Source organism: Trichoderma atroviride, chromosome 5, assembly GCF_020647795.1.
Source record: "Trichoderma atroviride chromosome 5, complete sequence".
NCBI lineage: Eukaryota > Fungi > Ascomycota > Sordariomycetes > Hypocreales > Hypocreaceae > Trichoderma > Trichoderma atroviride.
This window is the reverse complement of record NC_089404.1, coordinates 831,838-848,736: the sequence shown is the minus strand read 5'-3', so window position 1 is coordinate 848,736 and position 16,899 is coordinate 831,838. Positions and strand designations below refer to the sequence as shown.

At 51.0% G+C, this 16,899-nt stretch overlaps 6 protein-coding genes across 6 annotated transcripts; 3 read left to right on the top strand and 3 right to left on the bottom strand.

Annotated features, from left to right (window-relative positions):
* Positions 1-520: 520 nt before the first annotated feature.
* Positions 521-1,566, bottom strand: TrAtP1_009467 (uncharacterized protein; the record flags this gene model as incomplete). Its single annotated transcript, XM_066114303.1, has 5 exons — positions 521-524; positions 802-1,004; positions 1,072-1,277; positions 1,406-1,458; positions 1,544-1,566. 5 exons carry the CDS (start codon positions 1,564-1,566, stop codon positions 521-523), a joined length of 489 nt encoding a protein of 162 aa, XP_065970397.1.
* Positions 1,567-4,236: 2,670 nt separating this feature from the next.
* On the bottom strand, positions 4,237-5,613 carry TrAtP1_009466 (uncharacterized protein; the record flags this gene model as incomplete). Its single annotated transcript, XM_066114302.1, has 5 exons — positions 4,237-4,742; positions 4,922-4,999; positions 5,075-5,204; positions 5,341-5,369; positions 5,469-5,613. 5 exons carry the CDS (start codon positions 5,611-5,613, stop codon positions 4,237-4,239), a joined length of 888 nt encoding a protein of 295 aa, XP_065970396.1.
* Positions 5,614-5,859: 246 nt separating this feature from the next.
* On the top strand, positions 5,860-6,803 carry TrAtP1_009465 (mitochondrial 54S ribosomal protein uL13m). The gene is made up of 2 exons (XM_014091421.2): positions 5,860-6,049; positions 6,114-6,803. Exons 1-2 carry the CDS (start codon positions 6,029-6,031, stop codon positions 6,630-6,632), a joined length of 540 nt encoding a protein of 179 aa, XP_013946896.2. The 5' UTR covers positions 5,860-6,028; the 3' UTR covers positions 6,633-6,803.
* Positions 6,792-8,199, bottom strand: TrAtP1_009464 (uncharacterized protein). Its single transcript, XM_014091422.2, has 2 exons — positions 7,212-8,199; positions 6,792-7,151 (listed from the first exon to the last, which is right to left on the bottom strand). Exons 1-2 carry the CDS (start codon positions 7,999-8,001, stop codon positions 7,018-7,020), a joined length of 924 nt encoding a protein of 307 aa, XP_013946897.2. The 5' UTR covers positions 8,002-8,199; the 3' UTR covers positions 6,792-7,017.
* A 1,281-nt stretch (positions 8,200-9,480) lies between these two features.
* TrAtP1_009463 (uncharacterized protein) lies at positions 9,481-14,929 on the top strand. Its single transcript, XM_014091423.2, has 3 exons — positions 9,481-10,935; positions 11,006-12,500; positions 12,560-14,929. Exons 1-3 carry the CDS (start codon positions 10,067-10,069, stop codon positions 14,285-14,287), a joined length of 4,092 nt encoding a protein of 1,363 aa, XP_013946898.2. The 5' UTR covers positions 9,481-10,066; the 3' UTR covers positions 14,288-14,929.
* Positions 14,930-16,105: 1,176 nt separating this feature from the next.
* TrAtP1_009462 (uncharacterized protein) lies at positions 16,106-16,713 on the top strand (the record flags this gene model as incomplete). Its single annotated transcript, XM_014091424.2, has 2 exons — positions 16,106-16,185; positions 16,284-16,713. The coding sequence occupies 2 exons, from the start codon at positions 16,106-16,108 to the stop codon at positions 16,711-16,713; spliced, it is 510 nt and encodes a 169-aa protein (XP_013946899.2).
* Positions 16,714-16,899: the final 186 nt, after the last annotated feature.

The following is a 16,899-nucleotide window of genomic DNA, read 5'->3' as shown; positions in this document are numbered from 1 at the left end:
CGAGGGGGGTGAGAGGCAAAGACCAGCTTTAATTACAACGGATGGCCGCCGAGGTGGCCTGTCTAATCAATGTTCAATGCTTCCCGGCCCCAGTCTGTCAGCTCCTCTCCAGGTAGAGGAAGAACTGGTATTGGCTCAAACGATTGTGCGAGCGGTAAGTGCACCTTGGCGGGAAGTGGCGCGAGCGGAAAATGATCCCGTGATAGTGCTTGGAGTTGCCGAATCCCAGAATCAACAGGCGGAGAGACTTTTCTCCCAGACCACCGATCACGATTTTTTCCCTTCTTTGGATGCTGCTTCCCGTAATGGAATTATTATTCCCTGGCTCGTTCTTTAGACACCCCGAGATCGAGCGAGCGTATAATTGATCCGACTCTGTGCGGCGGCACAAGGGGGGGACAATTCCGTGGGGTATGCAAGTGCTGATCTGTATGTCACCCGATTTCTGGCGCTCCCTGCGAGTATCTTCTGTATACTCCCAACGTGAAGAATCCGGCCGGCCGAATATTAAATTTTATTTTTAGCTGTTGTGACTCCGACGCAACGAGTGAATTAGCCGAGCTGATGATGAAAAAGCAGAAAAAAGATTGTAGTGTTCTAAAAGATGGACGACAGGTTTGCGGCGCTATCGACAAGCCAATGTGATGGGTCGAGTAGCGTGCATTTGGGCTGGCAAGACAAGCAAAAAAAGAGTGAGTGACGAGTGGAGAGAAGACGAGGGGCAATGGTCGTGGCGTGCAGTAGTAAAAAGGAAAATTGGGACTCGGAGCTTAGCATGGGATGGTGGAACTGGGAACTGACCTGCCGTTCTCTGGAGGCGTGTCGTGGTTTTGGACAAGGGCTGGTGAAGCCTCACCTATGTTCCAAATCTCACGAGGGGCGCCAAACGCCGAGCCAGGGTTCAGAGAAGGGGGTGCGCATGCCGGCCTGGGCGGAGTACGTACTTGGACTCCTGCTGCTGCCACGAGTGCTTCGCAGTCGAGCTCGAAGCTACCGGGCGGTATCTATGCCATACCCCCAGTCTCGGCACTGGCACTCGCCATTGTTGACCTTGGCCCTGCAAGCTCGTACGGGCGTACCATGAGATGCGTCGATGCCGTCGTGGAACCAGGGGGGCGGGTCTAGCTCTCCCTGTGTCGCAGGACGGCCGGTGGCTTGCACCGTCGCGTGGCCATGGTGCTGGGCCAGGCCTCGGTTTTGCTCAGATGCTGCTGCTAACTGGGCGGTACTCGCTCTCAGCCGAGCTCTCCGTATGAGAGACGAGTCGCGCTCTTCGCCTATCAGAGCAGTTCATGCGGGCGGCTGTTCTTGGGTCGGACGCTGATCTTGCTTGGGGCGCTTGTTCACAGCATGGGAAGACTGGACGAGAGGTTACTAAATGCCCAGCCTCAAGCGAGGAGCTTACCAGTTCTAGCAGCTTGGCCCTGAGTCGCTCGGTCGACTTGATCCCAAAACAGACTACGGGGCACAGTCGCAGTACCGGGAGCGTAGCGTCAGGTCTCTTTTGCGCTTTGTACGAATAGAAGAGCAGTGGAATACCAACCACTCAGCTCCGGGAGGTGGCATCAGTGAGGTAGATCAGGTAAGTATGGTAGCAGTGGCAGCGCTAGCCGCAGCAGTAGCGTGCTCGTCAAGGTGCCAAGGGCTTCGGATGGCCGCATTGCGCTGAATTGATTTGTTTCTTCCTTTTGATTAAATGTGGTGATGATCGAGGCTAGAGTTGTAAATTGTCCTGATCCTTCCAGCCACGTGCCCAAAGCAGAAGCGCCGCTCAGGCACTGAAATTGCATCTGGCAGGAAAGAGCAACAGGCACACGCCATAGGCTGACGGGGACCTGCCAAACCAGCCTTATCAATCTACGACTACTTTGCACCTTATCTCTCAACGATACAGCATGCATGCGTGCACTGACAAACGACTTAAACTCTCTTCACACATCTGCTTCCAATCCTCGCTCCTCAATCATGCCATCTTTTGCCCTCCACGACTCCAAAATAGCACTTCTATCCTGTGCTAGAACGCTGGGCATCTCGGCGCTCCTGCTCTTCGCAGTCCCCTCCTCCGGGCAATCGATCGATAGCCCGCATATGCGGCTGCACGCATAGACGTGGACAAGCACACTGCAGCGGCATAAGGTCCAATTTCAAAAGGTTAACAAGGTGTGCCTATTCTGGGGCAGACGGCGTTGCAGCTCCCGAGTCGATGTGCCTGACAGCTCCGCTCATTGGCTCTCTCCAGGGGCCGAATCCTTGCAAGCCAGCAGCGGCGCGTACCTTTTCGGCGACCCTTGCAGTTGGGCAGCCCTTGTTCAGCCACCTCCATGAAGCATCGACAAAGATCCTCTGCCCCAGCCACTCCTACTCTGCGTTGGGTCAGTGCCAGCACGAGGAATAAGCAAGATGCAGCTGTTACGAGTAGACAGGGCCCAGCTGTTTGGGCACCGCCGATAGCCAGCTTAGCGGTCAAGCTATGCCAGAGCTACTAAGCGCCCTGAACATCTCATCTGCAAACTAGCGAGTTAGTTTCCCCCAATCCCATCAGCTAATCACCCAATGCGGCAACCAGATTGGACGGGATACTTACTTCGCGCCGTTCAACCGGACCAGAAAGAGATGATGGTGTCATCGTTGATATATCTCAAGCTATTTTTAACAGCGAGCTACTACTGATGCTACATCATATCCCACGCATCCGACGGCGGGAATATACAAAGAAGGATCTATCAACTTTCACCGCCGGATCATCACAAGCACATGAGTGGATAGTTGGGTCCGATGCCTCATTCTGGGTAGAAAGACTGGGGTTCCCTAGGCTTTCAGTGTCTTCATCACCGCTAATGGCGCACATCACAACCACTTGGCATCGTCATGTCAGTCATCCCACTGTGCAGCGGGCGGCAACAATGGACTAGGCGATGAGTTACTTATAGATAACCTCACTAATGCCCCCGCATATATGGCTAATGCTTGTTCTTGGTGAGCTCACTCAGATACACTGCCGGTAATAGGTACAGCTCATGGTATCCAAGTCTCCTAATGTGGGAGCTGATGCTCCATGCTGGCTAGTGAATTATATCACACTGCTCTTTCACACACTTGGCCAGTTGAATCGTTCTCATTAGCTCTCTACGCGCCGAAGATGCTGCAACTCATGCTCCAACAGGGCCTCAGAGCCAATGGGTTCCCAAACGAGGGGTTCGCGCACTGATATCACTTTCCTCGGCCATCCTGATGTTTGTTTTCCCGAGAGTGAGACGATGACCAGCCCGACGACCTGGATTTTCAAAGACGTTGTCCTATGTACTGCAGCACTGATAAAAGTGATGATCCGACGGAGGGGGGTGAGTTTAAGGCAAATGGACGTGGAATATTCGCAAATGCTTCTCCGGCCAGTGGTGCCACTGGCCAAGCCTGATCATCCGATTGTCTGCTGAGAACCAGACACGGGGTTCCCGTGGTCGTAATCTTGGCGTTTCTGTTTATCACATTTCTGCTGCTTTTGGCATCATTGGCAGCTGTCAACCCCGCGTACCGCACGGATAACATCATGGCTCCAGCTGCTGCAATGCGATGAAGAGTTGACAGAGCGTCTCCAACGTTTCTCAACGTACACAGACCCGCTCGGCCTACCATTTGGGGATTACCATTTGGGGTTATTTTCAAATGTTTGCAACTAGTGAGCCTCGCGCTTTGACGAATGCTAGTGGCGGTGGTTCTCCGTACTCCGCGCATAGACACTATCTGCTACCAATCCTACGAGATATCTCAAGGCAACCACTCACAAAAGGCACAGCGCCAGCTGGGACGCATGAATTGGAGGCGTTTCAGTGAGATTAGGAACATAGAACCGTGCTTTTGCATGGGCAAGCGTTTTCTCTTCGCCTCACCTTGACGTTGTAGAGCCCCCTGTACTTTTCGCGTTACGAGATGGCTCTACGCCGTTTTCAGACCCCTGAGCGGCATGAAACGGTCAATTGAGGCCTGATACTATCGCTCCGCTATCGTGGGGCAGATGACTCGGAAAGTTTCAACTCTCAGTTGCCGGTTTACACTATCTGTTTAGTGTTCTGGATTGATGAGATTTATAGGAGATAGCGGGTGAGATTAGTAGGAGATGACGAGTTAAGCTTAACGGAAGCTGTAAGCAGAAAGGGAAATAGCTTGGGCAGCTTGGCAAAGGGGGCAAGGCAGTTGCGTTATTCGTTCAATTCATTCATCGAAAATAGGCTGGCCGGGCTACAGCATCCCCTTCTTGACTTCATCCTTTCTTTCTTCCCACAGTGTCTTACCTGTGCAAGAACAGACAGTCTTGTCATTATCCCACATACCCGCGCTTCGCGCAATGACGCCAACCACGGTATTGTCGTCATTCTTGAGCGGCAAACCCTCATCCTGTCTCGTCAGGACCATGGCGTGACCAATGACTTCCCAGATCTGGAAGCCGTGGTCTACAAAGGCGGATCCGTGGCCGTCCTCGGACACCTCGACGATGCCAAGGGATCCCTTTGGCGCCTCTTTGCTTCCCCCGACCCAGACTGGACCGGTAGAGGCAGCACCATCTTTGAGATCTCCAAACTCGCGAATGCTTGCCCGATACGTACCGGGAGCAACACCCCTCAAGGTCAGATCAATCAATGTCCGCTCAGGGTTGACCTGCACCATCCTGGCGAGGCCTCTCACTTCGCGGTCGACCTCCTCAATCTGCATATCTGTAAACGTCTCCAGGATGCTCACGGCGGCGCCTGAGTAAACAAGGTCTGTTAGCCGCTGTTTCTCATGCCCAATTGATCCTCCTTGGCGAAACGTGGATAATTCGCCCCCATCTGTTTAAACGAGTCTCTCCATTGAAAGGGGGTGGCCATCATAGCACGCACGGGCAGCCCCGACTGAAAGCCTCAGCGGCTATCTCTATGAAACTTACTGTTTGAAGTGCCGGACCCCCGGAGGATGGCATCTCTCCCCGTGGCTTGGATAGCCTCGACGATGGCAGATGGTGCGACTGCGGCATGGCCCGATGCGTTAGCATGTGGTATAGATGGGCTTTCAGAGCAACAGCCATCGTGTGATAACTCACCAGATCCCTCGACCGATATCAGCTGGTCCGTGAGATTTCCTTCGACTTTGCTGATGCCATCTAGTTTGTAGATGGAGTCTGAAACCGACTTGACGCAGCCGTCGCAGGAGAGCGGGACGGCGAAGAGGGTCTGTTTGCCCAGTGTTTCATCAGTCTCTCAAGCGCTGCATGGATTGTGCACGTTTTTTTCTTCTTTGGCTTCCATTCTTCTGTTTCACAGACGAGACGAGAGGAAAGAATGGATGACGTGGATGGCAAAGGCTTACCTGGAAGCTGTGCTTGACAGCCATTGTGCCTTTTTGACGACTTTGTTAGCCACGCAACGCGGGGCTGCTTGTATATATCGAGGATGCCGTATTAAGGTGAGATTTTGTATGCGCGAGTGAGTACGTACCTGTGCCTGAAGCGCTAGGGCTATCTTGTTGAGACTTGGAAGGGGGCGAGTAATGAGAGGCTCTATATCGATACGCAGAATAGCCAGCAAAGGCGCCAAATGAAGCTGCCAGAATCTTGGAAGCTGCAGCGTTCTTAAGCGCCATTTATGATTCTGTGAGATTTGACGGAGACCGGCCAAGTCAGTGCTTTGAAATCCAGTCATTGGCGAGTGATGCCATACGCCGGGATTACAGCGGTCCCCCTCCGGATTGTGGAGCCCCAGAAGCTTTGGTGTAACAGCTTCGCTCTCCGTCGAAGCTCCGATTTTCCTCTGTATGACCGATAAGAGTCATGTGACTTGGAGATCGATAAGACGTGATGAGTCAGCACTCGGATAGCTGCAATTGGCAAACTTTCGAGTTCGTGATATTGGATATTGCCCGCTTTGGAGTAGATTTGGTCAAGTTCTGCAACGAACGGTGACACTCTCGCCAGAATTGGTGCGCTGGTGCTGGTTTTTTCAATCGCCTGATCATTTTCTTTCTATCATAAACATCAAGTCTTTGCACATCACTCAAGATGTCGCAGACAATTGGCCTGGTAAGATTTTCCATCTCACATGGGCGCCATCGTTCGATATGCTCTAACATCTTTGCTTCAACAGACAAGGCTCGCCTACTCCCGAGTATGGCACCAAGTCTCCGCCTCAACGCCTCACCCAACTCTCACCACCCAGCCCAACGTGACTCCCCCCTCGCTGGGCCGCCTGGCATCCCGAATCGCCGTCCTGCTCATGGGCAAGCACAAGCCCACGTTCGACCCCTCCACCGACTGCGGCGACTACGTCGTGGTGACAAACTGTGCCGCACTGCACACCACGGGCAACAAGATGTGGCGCAAGAAATACTACCGACACACGACGAGGCCCGGTAGCTTGAAGACGGTGACGATGGACGTGCTGATGGAGAAGCATGGCGGCAGCGAGGTGCTGCGGAAGGCGGTTAGCGGGATGTTGCCCAAGAACAGGCTGCGGGACAAGAGGCTGGCGAGACTAAAGGCGTTTGAGGGCGAGGCGCATCCGTATAAGCAGAATGTGATACGGTTTGGGGGCAAGGTTGTTGGGTCGGAGGGGTGGCAGAAGGCGGTGGAGGCGATACGGAATACGGATAAGGATAGGTTATGAGGTGGTGTTGACGATTGATTGATGTTTTTTTGGGATGATAATCTGATGAAAAAGATTATTGTACTGTTTGTACTATATTTCGTGTGTTGATGGCTTTGAATACGAAAAGGAAAACTAGGAGCTTGTTGTTCTGATAGAATCAAGAGCGAGGTTCAAATACATAAAATGACCAACACCTGATCAATTGTTTCACTTTGACTAAAATCAATTCATACAGAAACGCTATACTACTAAAACAGCTTGCGTACTATCACGCAATAAGCCCGTCATGACATGAGGGCGTAATATGATCTTCCATCTACCTAGTGTACTTGGCCAAGCACTGGTTTGGGTTTGCCTTCTAATTTGATACCTTCTTCAAAGCCTCTTCTCTTCTTCAATTTTTTTACAGATGTGACTCGCGGTTGGTGGCGGGACCACGAGCAACTTCACATTTGATGAGGCCGTTGGGGTTTGACTGAGGGACGTAGACTTCGGCGTCCTTGCCGGTGTTTTTGATGCCCTTGTGCCAGCTTAGGTCTGTGGATTTGATGTTAGTGACTTGCATCTATCATGTCACATCTAGATATATGAACTTACCGAGCTCGAAAAAGTGCTTGTTGGGCAGCGAGTAGGTCACCAGCTCCGTCTCCGGCACAGCAGCCAGAATCTGCTCGCACATCTTGTACATTGTGTTTTGCACGCTCGCGCTCTCATCCTCGGCGAATCTGGTGAGTGTGATGTTGCGAGCTTCCTCCCACGCCGGATTGAACTTTGAGCTCAACTCCCGCACGGCCTTGACATCCGCAAACGTCTTCCACGTCCAGGTAGCGTCAACATCCGTGGACAGGATGCGGTCCCAGGTCTCTCCCAACGTGGTGAACTCGTCCCGCACGAAGCCGTGGAAGGCCGAGCCGGTGCTCTTCAGCACAGTCAGGCCCTCGATGCCGCTGCTGATGGCGATGCCGTCCTTGCGGCTGATGCGGGCCTCGACGTTGCGCGTCTCCTCGCCGTCGCGCATGAAGCTGTGCGGATGCGGCTTGCCCCGGATCTCCATGCGCGTCCAGCGGTGCGTGACGACCTTGACGTTGGCGACGTGGATGTGGCTGTATTTCTCAATGAAGTGGGAGCCCAGGATGGCAGCGAAGAGCTCCGGCGGGTTGACGGGGTTCAGCTTGGCGGTGATGAAGATTGTGTTCTTGATGGAGTCGGTGGCGACGACGACGCTGTTGTCGCCCTTTGTGTAGGAGATGTCGATGTCGCCCTCGAGGAGGCAGCTGACGGTCATTTCGGTGACGGTGTGGATGCCGGTGGCGACGTCGCGGTCCGTCTTGAGGACGCGGACGTTGTCTTTGCCGTAGCGGGCGGCGGAGACGTGAGCGGAAGCCATGGTGGATTTTGCTTTGATTGAGGTGGTGGTGATGGAGATGATGGTGGTTTACAAGTTGAGTGAAGAGGAGGGATGCCGTCACACGAGATGGGAGCTATCTGGAGACCCAATTACCAGCCAAGAGGAAGCTTGCCCAGAGTTGAGGAGGGGTAGAAGTATATAATGAGAAACGAAGCTGCAGTGGGACAGGGAGAAGCGGATGTGAGAATTGAGTCTACTGGAGTGTGGCCTGATATATATACTGCTGGATATGCAATTGATGCTTTGCCGTTGGTCAGGTATCTACAACTTGATGATCCCACTTAGTACGGGCCACGCACGTGCGAATCTGACCCGGACTTCAGATACGGCTCGTCTCGGACATCGCCTCATACTGGTCTACCAAACTTTGCCCGACCGAAAAAGCAATGCTAAAAAGGCGATCGACTGTGCATGGCAGCTCCCGGCAAGCCCTCTCCGTTCTGCGGCATCAGCGGCAAGCCGAGAGCAGCGTATAAAAGGCCACGGGCGTTGCTTTGGGGAAGAACGAGACAGTGCAGTTTACAGCGGGTGGGGTTCGCCAGAAAGGCCCGGAGCCCGCCGAACTCCCAGCGCCGCGGTGCTCCGGGGCTGTGATCTAGTTTTGTGGCGGGGTCTGGAGAGACGGATGGGTTGAACCGGTATCGTGTCAGCCTGGGGGGGAATATGTTCAGGAGATGAGCTGATGTTTTGCTGGAAAGTGCCGGGGCTAGCCAGAGTTTGTAGTGTTGGGATGCGGTGGCTCGGGAGTTGAAGCTGCGTTGTGTATGCTGGAGATAGTGATGAGCTGATCTGATGGGAGCCGGCCGATGGATCGAATAAGATGACATGTATATACCTATGCTACGTGGGTACTTATTGATGGCGATCCGCAGAGGTTTAGGATTGAGATATCAGCCATCTACACTTGACTAGACAGTGGTCGGATGGGACTAATATGTGTTTGTGGTGGCTTTGTTAGATGAGCCCAAGATTAGGAATCGTTGGATCTTAGAGATGGCTCTTGTGCTATTGCCGCTTTCAGTCAACATGAGCGATTGGTATCGGGCATGTGCGCTTAATTACTCCGCAGATCGCTAATAGCACGCTACTACCAATTGTGTAGTATCGTTGATCGATTGAGATTCTCATCGGACATCAAGCCCTGGTTGTTTGCCATCTATACTTTAACCACCGATGTAGAAGATAACATAGACACCATCTTACAAAGCCCATTTTGAAAGAAAGCGAAAGGCAATTCTCTTCCTTATGTATTCTTCTTTAAAAGTCTTTGTCTAATCAAAGTCCAATCTTCTTTTTGAAAGCTTCTTTTCCATAAAACCCAACTTACAGCCCCAGCAATAGGGTAGCCGTAAATCTTGACATCACTAAAATGGCGGCGTTGCAGTGTACGGCCACAGCTGTGCCACAGCTGATGCGACAAGCCTGCCAACCACCAGCTCTCTGGGCGTCATTCGGACCCAGCCAATGCATTCAGCCGGCTGAATGTTGAAATCCCATCTTTATCTTTTCCTGCATCGCGCGCTCAACTTCATTCTTCACATGTCGTGAGAAGCTCATCCAGCTTGTAGCGCCTCGCAGGCCGTCAAAGCTGCACCGCCGCATGCAAGTTTCCTGGGCCTAGGATCCCGCCCGGACTTGGGCCTTTAGCTCTCCAAGTCCCTCCACCGTGCCAAGTTCCACCGCTCAGATCTGCGATCTCCCATCCGCTGCTGCAGCCACCAACGACCGTCGTATCGCGCAGATCCTCGCCTGTAGATGTGCCTCGAGCCGGACGAGCCTGATATTCGAACCACTTCCCCGAAATCACTCGGTAGATACAGAGACACCGACCCCCAGACACGCGAATCGAGCTGCCCCAATACGCCACCTTGAGACCCCCTCCACGCTCCACACGAACATCCTCGAATGCTCAGCGGCCACCGGAGGGCATAGTCCCCTTCAGTGGGCGTCGCCATCGCCATGCTGGCCAGCTCCTCGTCCAGCCAGAAGGGGTTTGCCCCCTCCAGCCAGTCCTCCCACTCACAGAGCCTCAAGCAGACCGACCATGCGCCGACCATCGGACGGACAAGCATCGACCGCGACGGCACTGGGCTGCAGATTCCCAATGGCGGGGCTTCGAGGAATCTGTCAGCCTCGGCCGCGTTTGCTCCTCGGGGGGAACAGCCTCATCCCCGGCGCCGGGCCCGGCAGCTTCAGCGCCGAGCTGCGCAGCCAGATGATGCCCGTTCGCTCGGGGAGCCGAGCCGATGTGGCGCCAGTCTACCCGAGCAGCTTTGTGGACAAGATGGAAGATGGCGAGATGGCAGAACAGAACCTCTCCATGCTGCGGGACAGGCTGAACAGGGAGATGAAGATCAAGGAAGGGAGCGAGAACATGCTCGAGGCCCTCAACCTCAAAAAGCCCAAGCAGACAAAGGAGCAGCGACAGAGAGTCGAGGCCGAGCTGACGGCCAGCCATTCGCGCATCAAGGTCCTGAAGCAGCAGATTACCGATGCTCAGCGTACCAAGGTGGCACCTCCCAGCACACCTCCCAGAACCAGAGCCCAGCAGGATGTCACAGCACTGCATCGCTCACCGCACAGTATTCGATCGGGCACTGGCTCAGAGGTCGAAGAGTCTACCGAGAGCCCTACGTTTACACTCGCCGAGCTTCTACAAGCGCTGGAGGTTGGAGGAATGACCCCCGACTACTACGTGAACCGTGCGAACCTTCTAGTCGACCTGTTCAAGAGATACCCGACTCTTAAATACGACTTGGTGTGGTCCGTGTTTGGCCTGCGGATGCAGATGATGCTGCTCAGCGAAAGCAGAGAAGTTGTGGCGGCTGGTTATCGTGCGACAAGATATGCAATTTCAGACCGAAACTCTCTTAGGAAGATTAGAAGTTTGAATACCGACTTTTTGGTTGTACGGTAGGTTTTTGGAGACCCAGTGGCGGCTGAGACTCCGCTTTGTGTGTGCGTAGACTAACATGTGTCTTAGGTCGCTGAACAACTATCGAAAGGCAGACGTTGAACGAGAGCAGGCCCTCAAGTTTGTTCGAGCTTTTCTAGATGTTAAAGACGGAGCCAAGGAAGTCTCGCGCGCTGTTGTACGGACCATTGTAGCTGTGGCCGAGTATGGTGATGATCGATCTGGCTCAGCACAGCCTTCTGAGCAAAACACAGATCGCCTACGGCCCATCTGCATCGAAACTCTCGCAGAGATCATGGTTCGAGACCCTCGCTTGCTTCTCGCATCTGGTGGCTTGGGTCCCCTCTCCGAGGCTCTCGCCGAAGGAACGTACAAAGCCCCTGAGAGTCTGGCATCCGCTTTCCTCTTTCTCCTAGATACGCCACAGAGGCGAAGATTCGTCCAACCGGGCTACGGCTTGGACGTGGTTTTTAATGTCTTCACAAGCCAACTGACAGGAAACGAAGCCGTACTGAAACAAAACTGCAAAGCCATATCTGTCGCTATGCGGTCTTGGTCTGGCCTCATGACGCTCTGCATGTACGATTTCCGGTCCGTCAGATCACTCATTATGAGCATACTACTCCCGAGCCCTGTCGTACGAGAGACCATTTTGGACTTGCTTTTTTCATTGCTTCGCATTAAACCACCCGCCTGGGCAGTCTCTTTCTTGGCAGGCCGAAGGTTAACTACTTATGGAAGGGTGAACAACCTCAGCTTGAAGACTGAAGCGAAAGATCGAGGGTATCTAGAAGAAGACATGGGCGAACAGAACTTTGTGGACCACTATACGGCGCTGATTTTGGCAGTTTTCATCAAGTCAGGACTTATCCAAACCCTTTTACAAGTTGCACGTTCTGAGAACGATACTATGCTTAAGCGCAAGACGACGCTGTTGATTGGGGAGGCGCTCAAGCTGGCAGCTAGGCTGCTCCCTCCATCATGGAGTGCAGAAATACAGCTTTTGCCAGAGTTGTTTTCGGCAGCAGCGAAATTCAGCGATGACCAATCCTACATTGCATCAAGCATTGTGTACCAGATGAGCAGCATCAACCGCACACTATACCGAAGTGCACCCGCAGACTCCCTAGCCGGTATATTACCCTCGAGCGATAGCATGAACGACCTGGCCCTACTGGATGGCCAACGCAAGGCAGGATCTGCAGTGGCCTTTGACGATGCTACCTTTCGCCAGCTCCTCATCGACACGGGCGTCCTCAACCATTCCAACTATTCCAAATGGAATTGGGAGAATATTATTAAGGTGATTGACGGCCCACTTCAGGTCGGCAAGCGGCTCGAGGAAGCCATCAAGGCCTCCAAATTTATGAAGAGAATCATGAGTTTTTATCGGCCGTTCAAATACAAGTTTGCGGAAGTCCGAAATACGCGAAACACCCAAAAATACGTCAGGGCTGGGTGCGCACTTATGCATTCCTTGCTTCAGTCGCCCGAAGGAGTGCGATTCTTGGCTGATAGCAAGTTATTGAGACAAATTGCGGAATGCTTGGCCCAGTGCGATCCGGTAAGACAGAGATTGCTTTTCGGTCTAGGAAAACCTTGTAAGCTAACATTCAGTGACAGACAAGTGGACTTACCGCGCAGTATCCCATGTTCTCCAAGGACAGGTTAACGGACACCCTGTGTGCCGGCTATTTCCCCATGCTTGGAGTGCTTACGGGTGATTTGAAAGGATTGGCTATGCTAGAGAGATGGAAGATGTTCAACATGATGTATCACATCTACGAATTGACAACGAGACCTGATCTTGTCAAGCTCCTTCTTTCAAGTTTTGATTACAGTCGCCAGGGCCATCATCGCATTTTACTCTCGAAAGCACTGACAGCGGGGACGAAAGAGATTCGGATACATGCAACAAATACGCTTCGGAAATGCACTCTCCGAAGGCTGCCTTCTATCAACGGCCATGGCGAAGTCAGCGACTCGAAGTGGGCTATTCAACTTTTAGTCACGCAACTATATGATCCAGAGATTGAGGTGTGCTCAACCGCAGTCAAGATACTGGAAAAGGCCTGCAACAGAAAAGCGTATCTGGCATACATTGTGGAGTGTCGCCCGGCTTTGGACCATCTTGGCGAAATTGGAGCTCCACTGCTGCTTCGATTCCTGTCGACGTCTATTGGTTACCACTATTTGGATGGTCTGGATTACATCAGTAATGAGATGGATGACTGGTTCTTGGGAAGGAATGATTCCTACGTTAGCCTCATTGAAGCTAGCTTGGCAAAGGCCTTTCTCTCGGAAACGGACGAACAGAACCATCGACTTAGTATGTTTGATGAGCACGAAGCCGAAACCGACTATCACGACAGCCATATACCACCCCACTTCTACAGAGAGCTAACAAGAACCCAAGAGGGATGCAAGCTGCTCAGTGACAAGGGCCACTTTGAGGAATTCGCTACCACAATTCGCGATCATGGTATGCAGTCTGAGGACCCGGAGCTCATCACAAAGGTCAAGGGATGCCTTTGGGCCGTGGGGAATGTAGGATCTATGGAATTAGGCGCGCCTTTCTTGGAATCCACCGACATGGTGGAGCAGATTATAAAGATTGCAACCACCCACGAAGTGATGAGTTTGCGGGGGACAGCATTTTTCGTTTTGGGACTGATTTCTCGTTCGACTCATGGACTTGAAATCTTATCTGAACATGGCTGGGATGCCAATACGACATTGATGGGCAGTTCTCTCGGCTTCTGCATTCCTTCTGACTTGTCCAAGCTATTTTCACTATCACCTTGGCATCACGAAACGGCTGCTTCGATTACGTTACCAGAGTCACAATGCACTATCCGGGAACAGCCGCCTCCTAGGCCCGCCCGCCCGCCGCTAGAATTATCCGAAATGCCTCCTCTGATCAATGACACGGCTATAAGCGAGCGGATCCTTGAGCTTATAGTTGATCTCGGCAATACTGTGCTGTATCGAAAAGCCGTCACTGAACTACAGAAGATCAAAGCGCGCAAACCGATAGCTTTCCGAAGTGCCGAATTCTTCAAAACGGTCATGGGTCTTATGGAGTGGAATCACTATCGACTTGGTGTCCGGAGGATGGTTATTGATCTTTTCGAAAAGGCTGTGATGCGACAAATCGTTTTCGATGAGGATGAAAGCGATAGCAGCGAGGAAGACGAGAGCAGCCCGGTGGATGCAGATGACAGCGCTAGCTCTGGCGATGACAGGGATGATAGGACGGAGAGGCAGAGGAGCATCAGTGAGCCTATGGAACCTCCGCAGGATTTGATCCCGGCACCTCTGCGGGTGCGACGGCAAGAAACTGGCGGATAAATCTTTGGAAAAGGGTTTTTACAAGAATCAGTGAGGGGAAAGGGTTAACCGCTCCAAAGTATGTGAGATAGGGCTTGAAGGATCTGGGAATCGAAGGATTTGACAGGATGCAATACCGACGAACCGGAGAAGGATGATGAACACACGCATACAAACACACGAACACACGAACACACGTCATACATACATACACGCCTTGTTGTGTAACGGCGAGAGACATTTAACTTTTTTTTTTTCTTGCTCTTTTTCTAAGGCGCGAAAGGAGGGACATTTTGCTTTGTTGGCGCTGGGGGGACGGGGGGAAAGGAGATGACTTTGGCAACGAAGCATTCTTTTTTTGGGAAGAGGTTCTTTTGACAATTTCACTTTTATATCTTCTACCCATGCTACATTTCATATCAGCTCAGCCTTTTTTTTTTTTTTTTTATTTTTTTTTTTGTATGTGAGATGAGTTGCCTAGACTTTCTGAGACAAAAATAAAAGAGGGGCCCAGGTAGTTGGCCGATTTGCATATCCGATAGTCGGAAGGATTTTGAAGAATCAGGTTCGGATGAAAGTTTGATGTTTTTTAGCCACACTTTGCGAGGTTCTGGTAGTTGGTTGAGTTTTGTGTATGTCAGATGTGGAGTTTGTGTTGCTAGGGTCGAATATATAAGACTGCAGCTACCTCAATTAGGAAAGCCTTGTGCTTAGTAAAGTATTATATCCAACTATAATAGGGATTTTTTAGCGAGAGTTGCGGTGGGATTATTGATGATTCATACCTAGGTACTTTGTGTAAACGTCCAAGGTATAATGTTAAGACGTTTTTATATATATAAAGTATAGGGAAGTTTTTAGTATAGGTAGGTGATATAGAAATGAATAGCTACAATAGCTAATCTAGACTCAAGTAAGTGTATTATATTTTATTACTTCGATATTCTTATCTAAACTTGTTCAAGTGAGATTGTTCATGTTGTTCTGTAACTGTGTTTAGGTACAATCAAAGACTTTGTGCCCCGGAACGTTGAATTTGAACTTGGAGCAGCCAGTGTCGTATTGCGTAGATCGACAAGATGTGGCTTGCATGTGGAGATCGAATCTACCAAGCTAATACTTGGCAAGGTGTGTAAAATACCCTTTCTATACATTTGTTAACACTAGGACTTGTAAATCTATGTAATATTTAAGAGTTTTAAAATACTAGGCAGTAATAACTTATATAATCCGTTCTTCTTGTTTCATTTAAAAGTGTTAAATGTTTGGCGGTTAGGTATGTACGCAGTCTCTTATCTGGTTATTATAAACAGGCAAGGCTTTATTAAATTCCACAGCCTAATATTTAGGCGGAGATACGGAATCCTTCGACCTTTGACATTATAGATTATGCTTCAAATTCTTGTAATACCTTATACTAGCGGTCTGATTGGATGTAAACTGTTATATCTGCTGGCCAAATTTAGTTAGCTAATCAGCATAATCTAGAATACACTGTCCAATTCTAGTAGTTCTCCGCAAGGAATCCTGGAAATTCTGGTAGTTCTCCGCAAGGAATCCTGGACGATCTACAGGCAGTATCTGTAGGTCAGCCCGCTAGTCATTAGCGCTGCTACTTGGAATTACAATTACGTCCTTATCGACTGGAGCTTGACCCTTTATATATAAGGAGCCACGACTTCTCGCCAATCGGTTTCTTAAGCCTCTCGTACCATTTCACCTCTAAACAATAATCATTTAGAGTACAAAGCCATAAACCTATTGAATAATTAGTCCTTAACTTTATAAGGAATCCTAAACGTCTTTTTGCAATTGCACAAACTCTTCGTTTCTTTCAACATGAGTCCCTCTGCTCTTCACCCTAATCACCAGAAGCTCATCGACCGAGCTCGAGAGTTCATTGCCGAGATTGAAAACCAGTGAGTGTAATTTCTCCTATCCTTGCCTATTTCATCTGCTCTCATATCTTCACAAAGCTAGAGCGTAGAAAATTTGCTTACAACTCGACCTCCAATAGAACTCCTGGTGACGAGCTCGAAGCTAGACTAAACAGCGAGTTTGGACCTGGAACTCCCTACTACGAGGACTTTAGCAGCTTAATCCGACAAGGCTTGGCTAACAATGAGGGCTGGGTCTCAAAAGAAGCAATTGATGGCGCTGATTTCCGGCTTTGCGATATTTTACTCCCCTCTGAAGACTCCAAGTTCTTCAGCATCCTAACAGTTTACCTGGAGAACAACGGGTACGAGCACATTGCGCATGTTCACCCGTACGGCGAACTCAACTGCGTCATTCCGCTCGATCCTTCTGCAGAGATGAGGTCGAGTCAGGGCTGGCAGGGCGCGGGCTGGACGTCACCGGCGCCTGGATCCCATCATGCTCCGTCGGCGCGCGGAGGTGGCCTGATTGCTGTTACCTTCCTACCTGCGGGGCGCCTACTTTTTTAAGGAGCTCGATGCTTGAGACTTGTAGTTGTATTATTGGGAAATATGCCTAACAATTGGTAATCACCTGTCGAGTAATATCCTCAAAGAATAAGCAGCAGGTTATCCCACACAAGTATCGGCTGGGTCTTGACGGGGATTTTGACAGGGAGATATCTTGTGCTTTACAGTTAGACTAGTAGTATGTTT

Excerpts from the sequence above, each read along its gene's own strand:
- TrAtP1_009465 (XM_014091421.2), top strand. The coding sequence starts at position 6,029 with ATGTCGCAGACAATTGGCCTG. Across the intron at positions 6,050-6,113 it reads TGTCGCAGACAATTGGCCTG|ACAAGGCTCGCCTACTCCCG; the intron begins GTAAGATTTTCC and ends TTGCTTCAACAG.
- TrAtP1_009464 (XM_014091422.2), bottom strand. The coding sequence starts at position 8,001 with ATGGCTTCCGCTCACGTCTCCGCCGCCCGCTACGGCAAAGACAACGTC. Across the intron at positions 7,152-7,211 it reads CAAGCACTTTTTCGAGCTCG|ACCTAAGCTGGCACAAGGGC; the intron begins GTAAGTTCATAT and ends TCAAATCCACAG.
- TrAtP1_009463 (XM_014091423.2), top strand. The coding sequence starts at position 10,067 with ATGCGCCGACCATCGGACGGACAAGCATCGACCGCGACGGCACTGGGC. Across the intron at positions 10,936-11,005 it reads ACCGACTTTTTGGTTGTACG|GTCGCTGAACAACTATCGAA; the intron begins GTAGGTTTTTGG and ends CATGTGTCTTAG. Across the intron at positions 12,501-12,559 it reads GCTTGGCCCAGTGCGATCCG|ACAAGTGGACTTACCGCGCA; the intron begins GTAAGACAGAGA and ends ATTCAGTGACAG.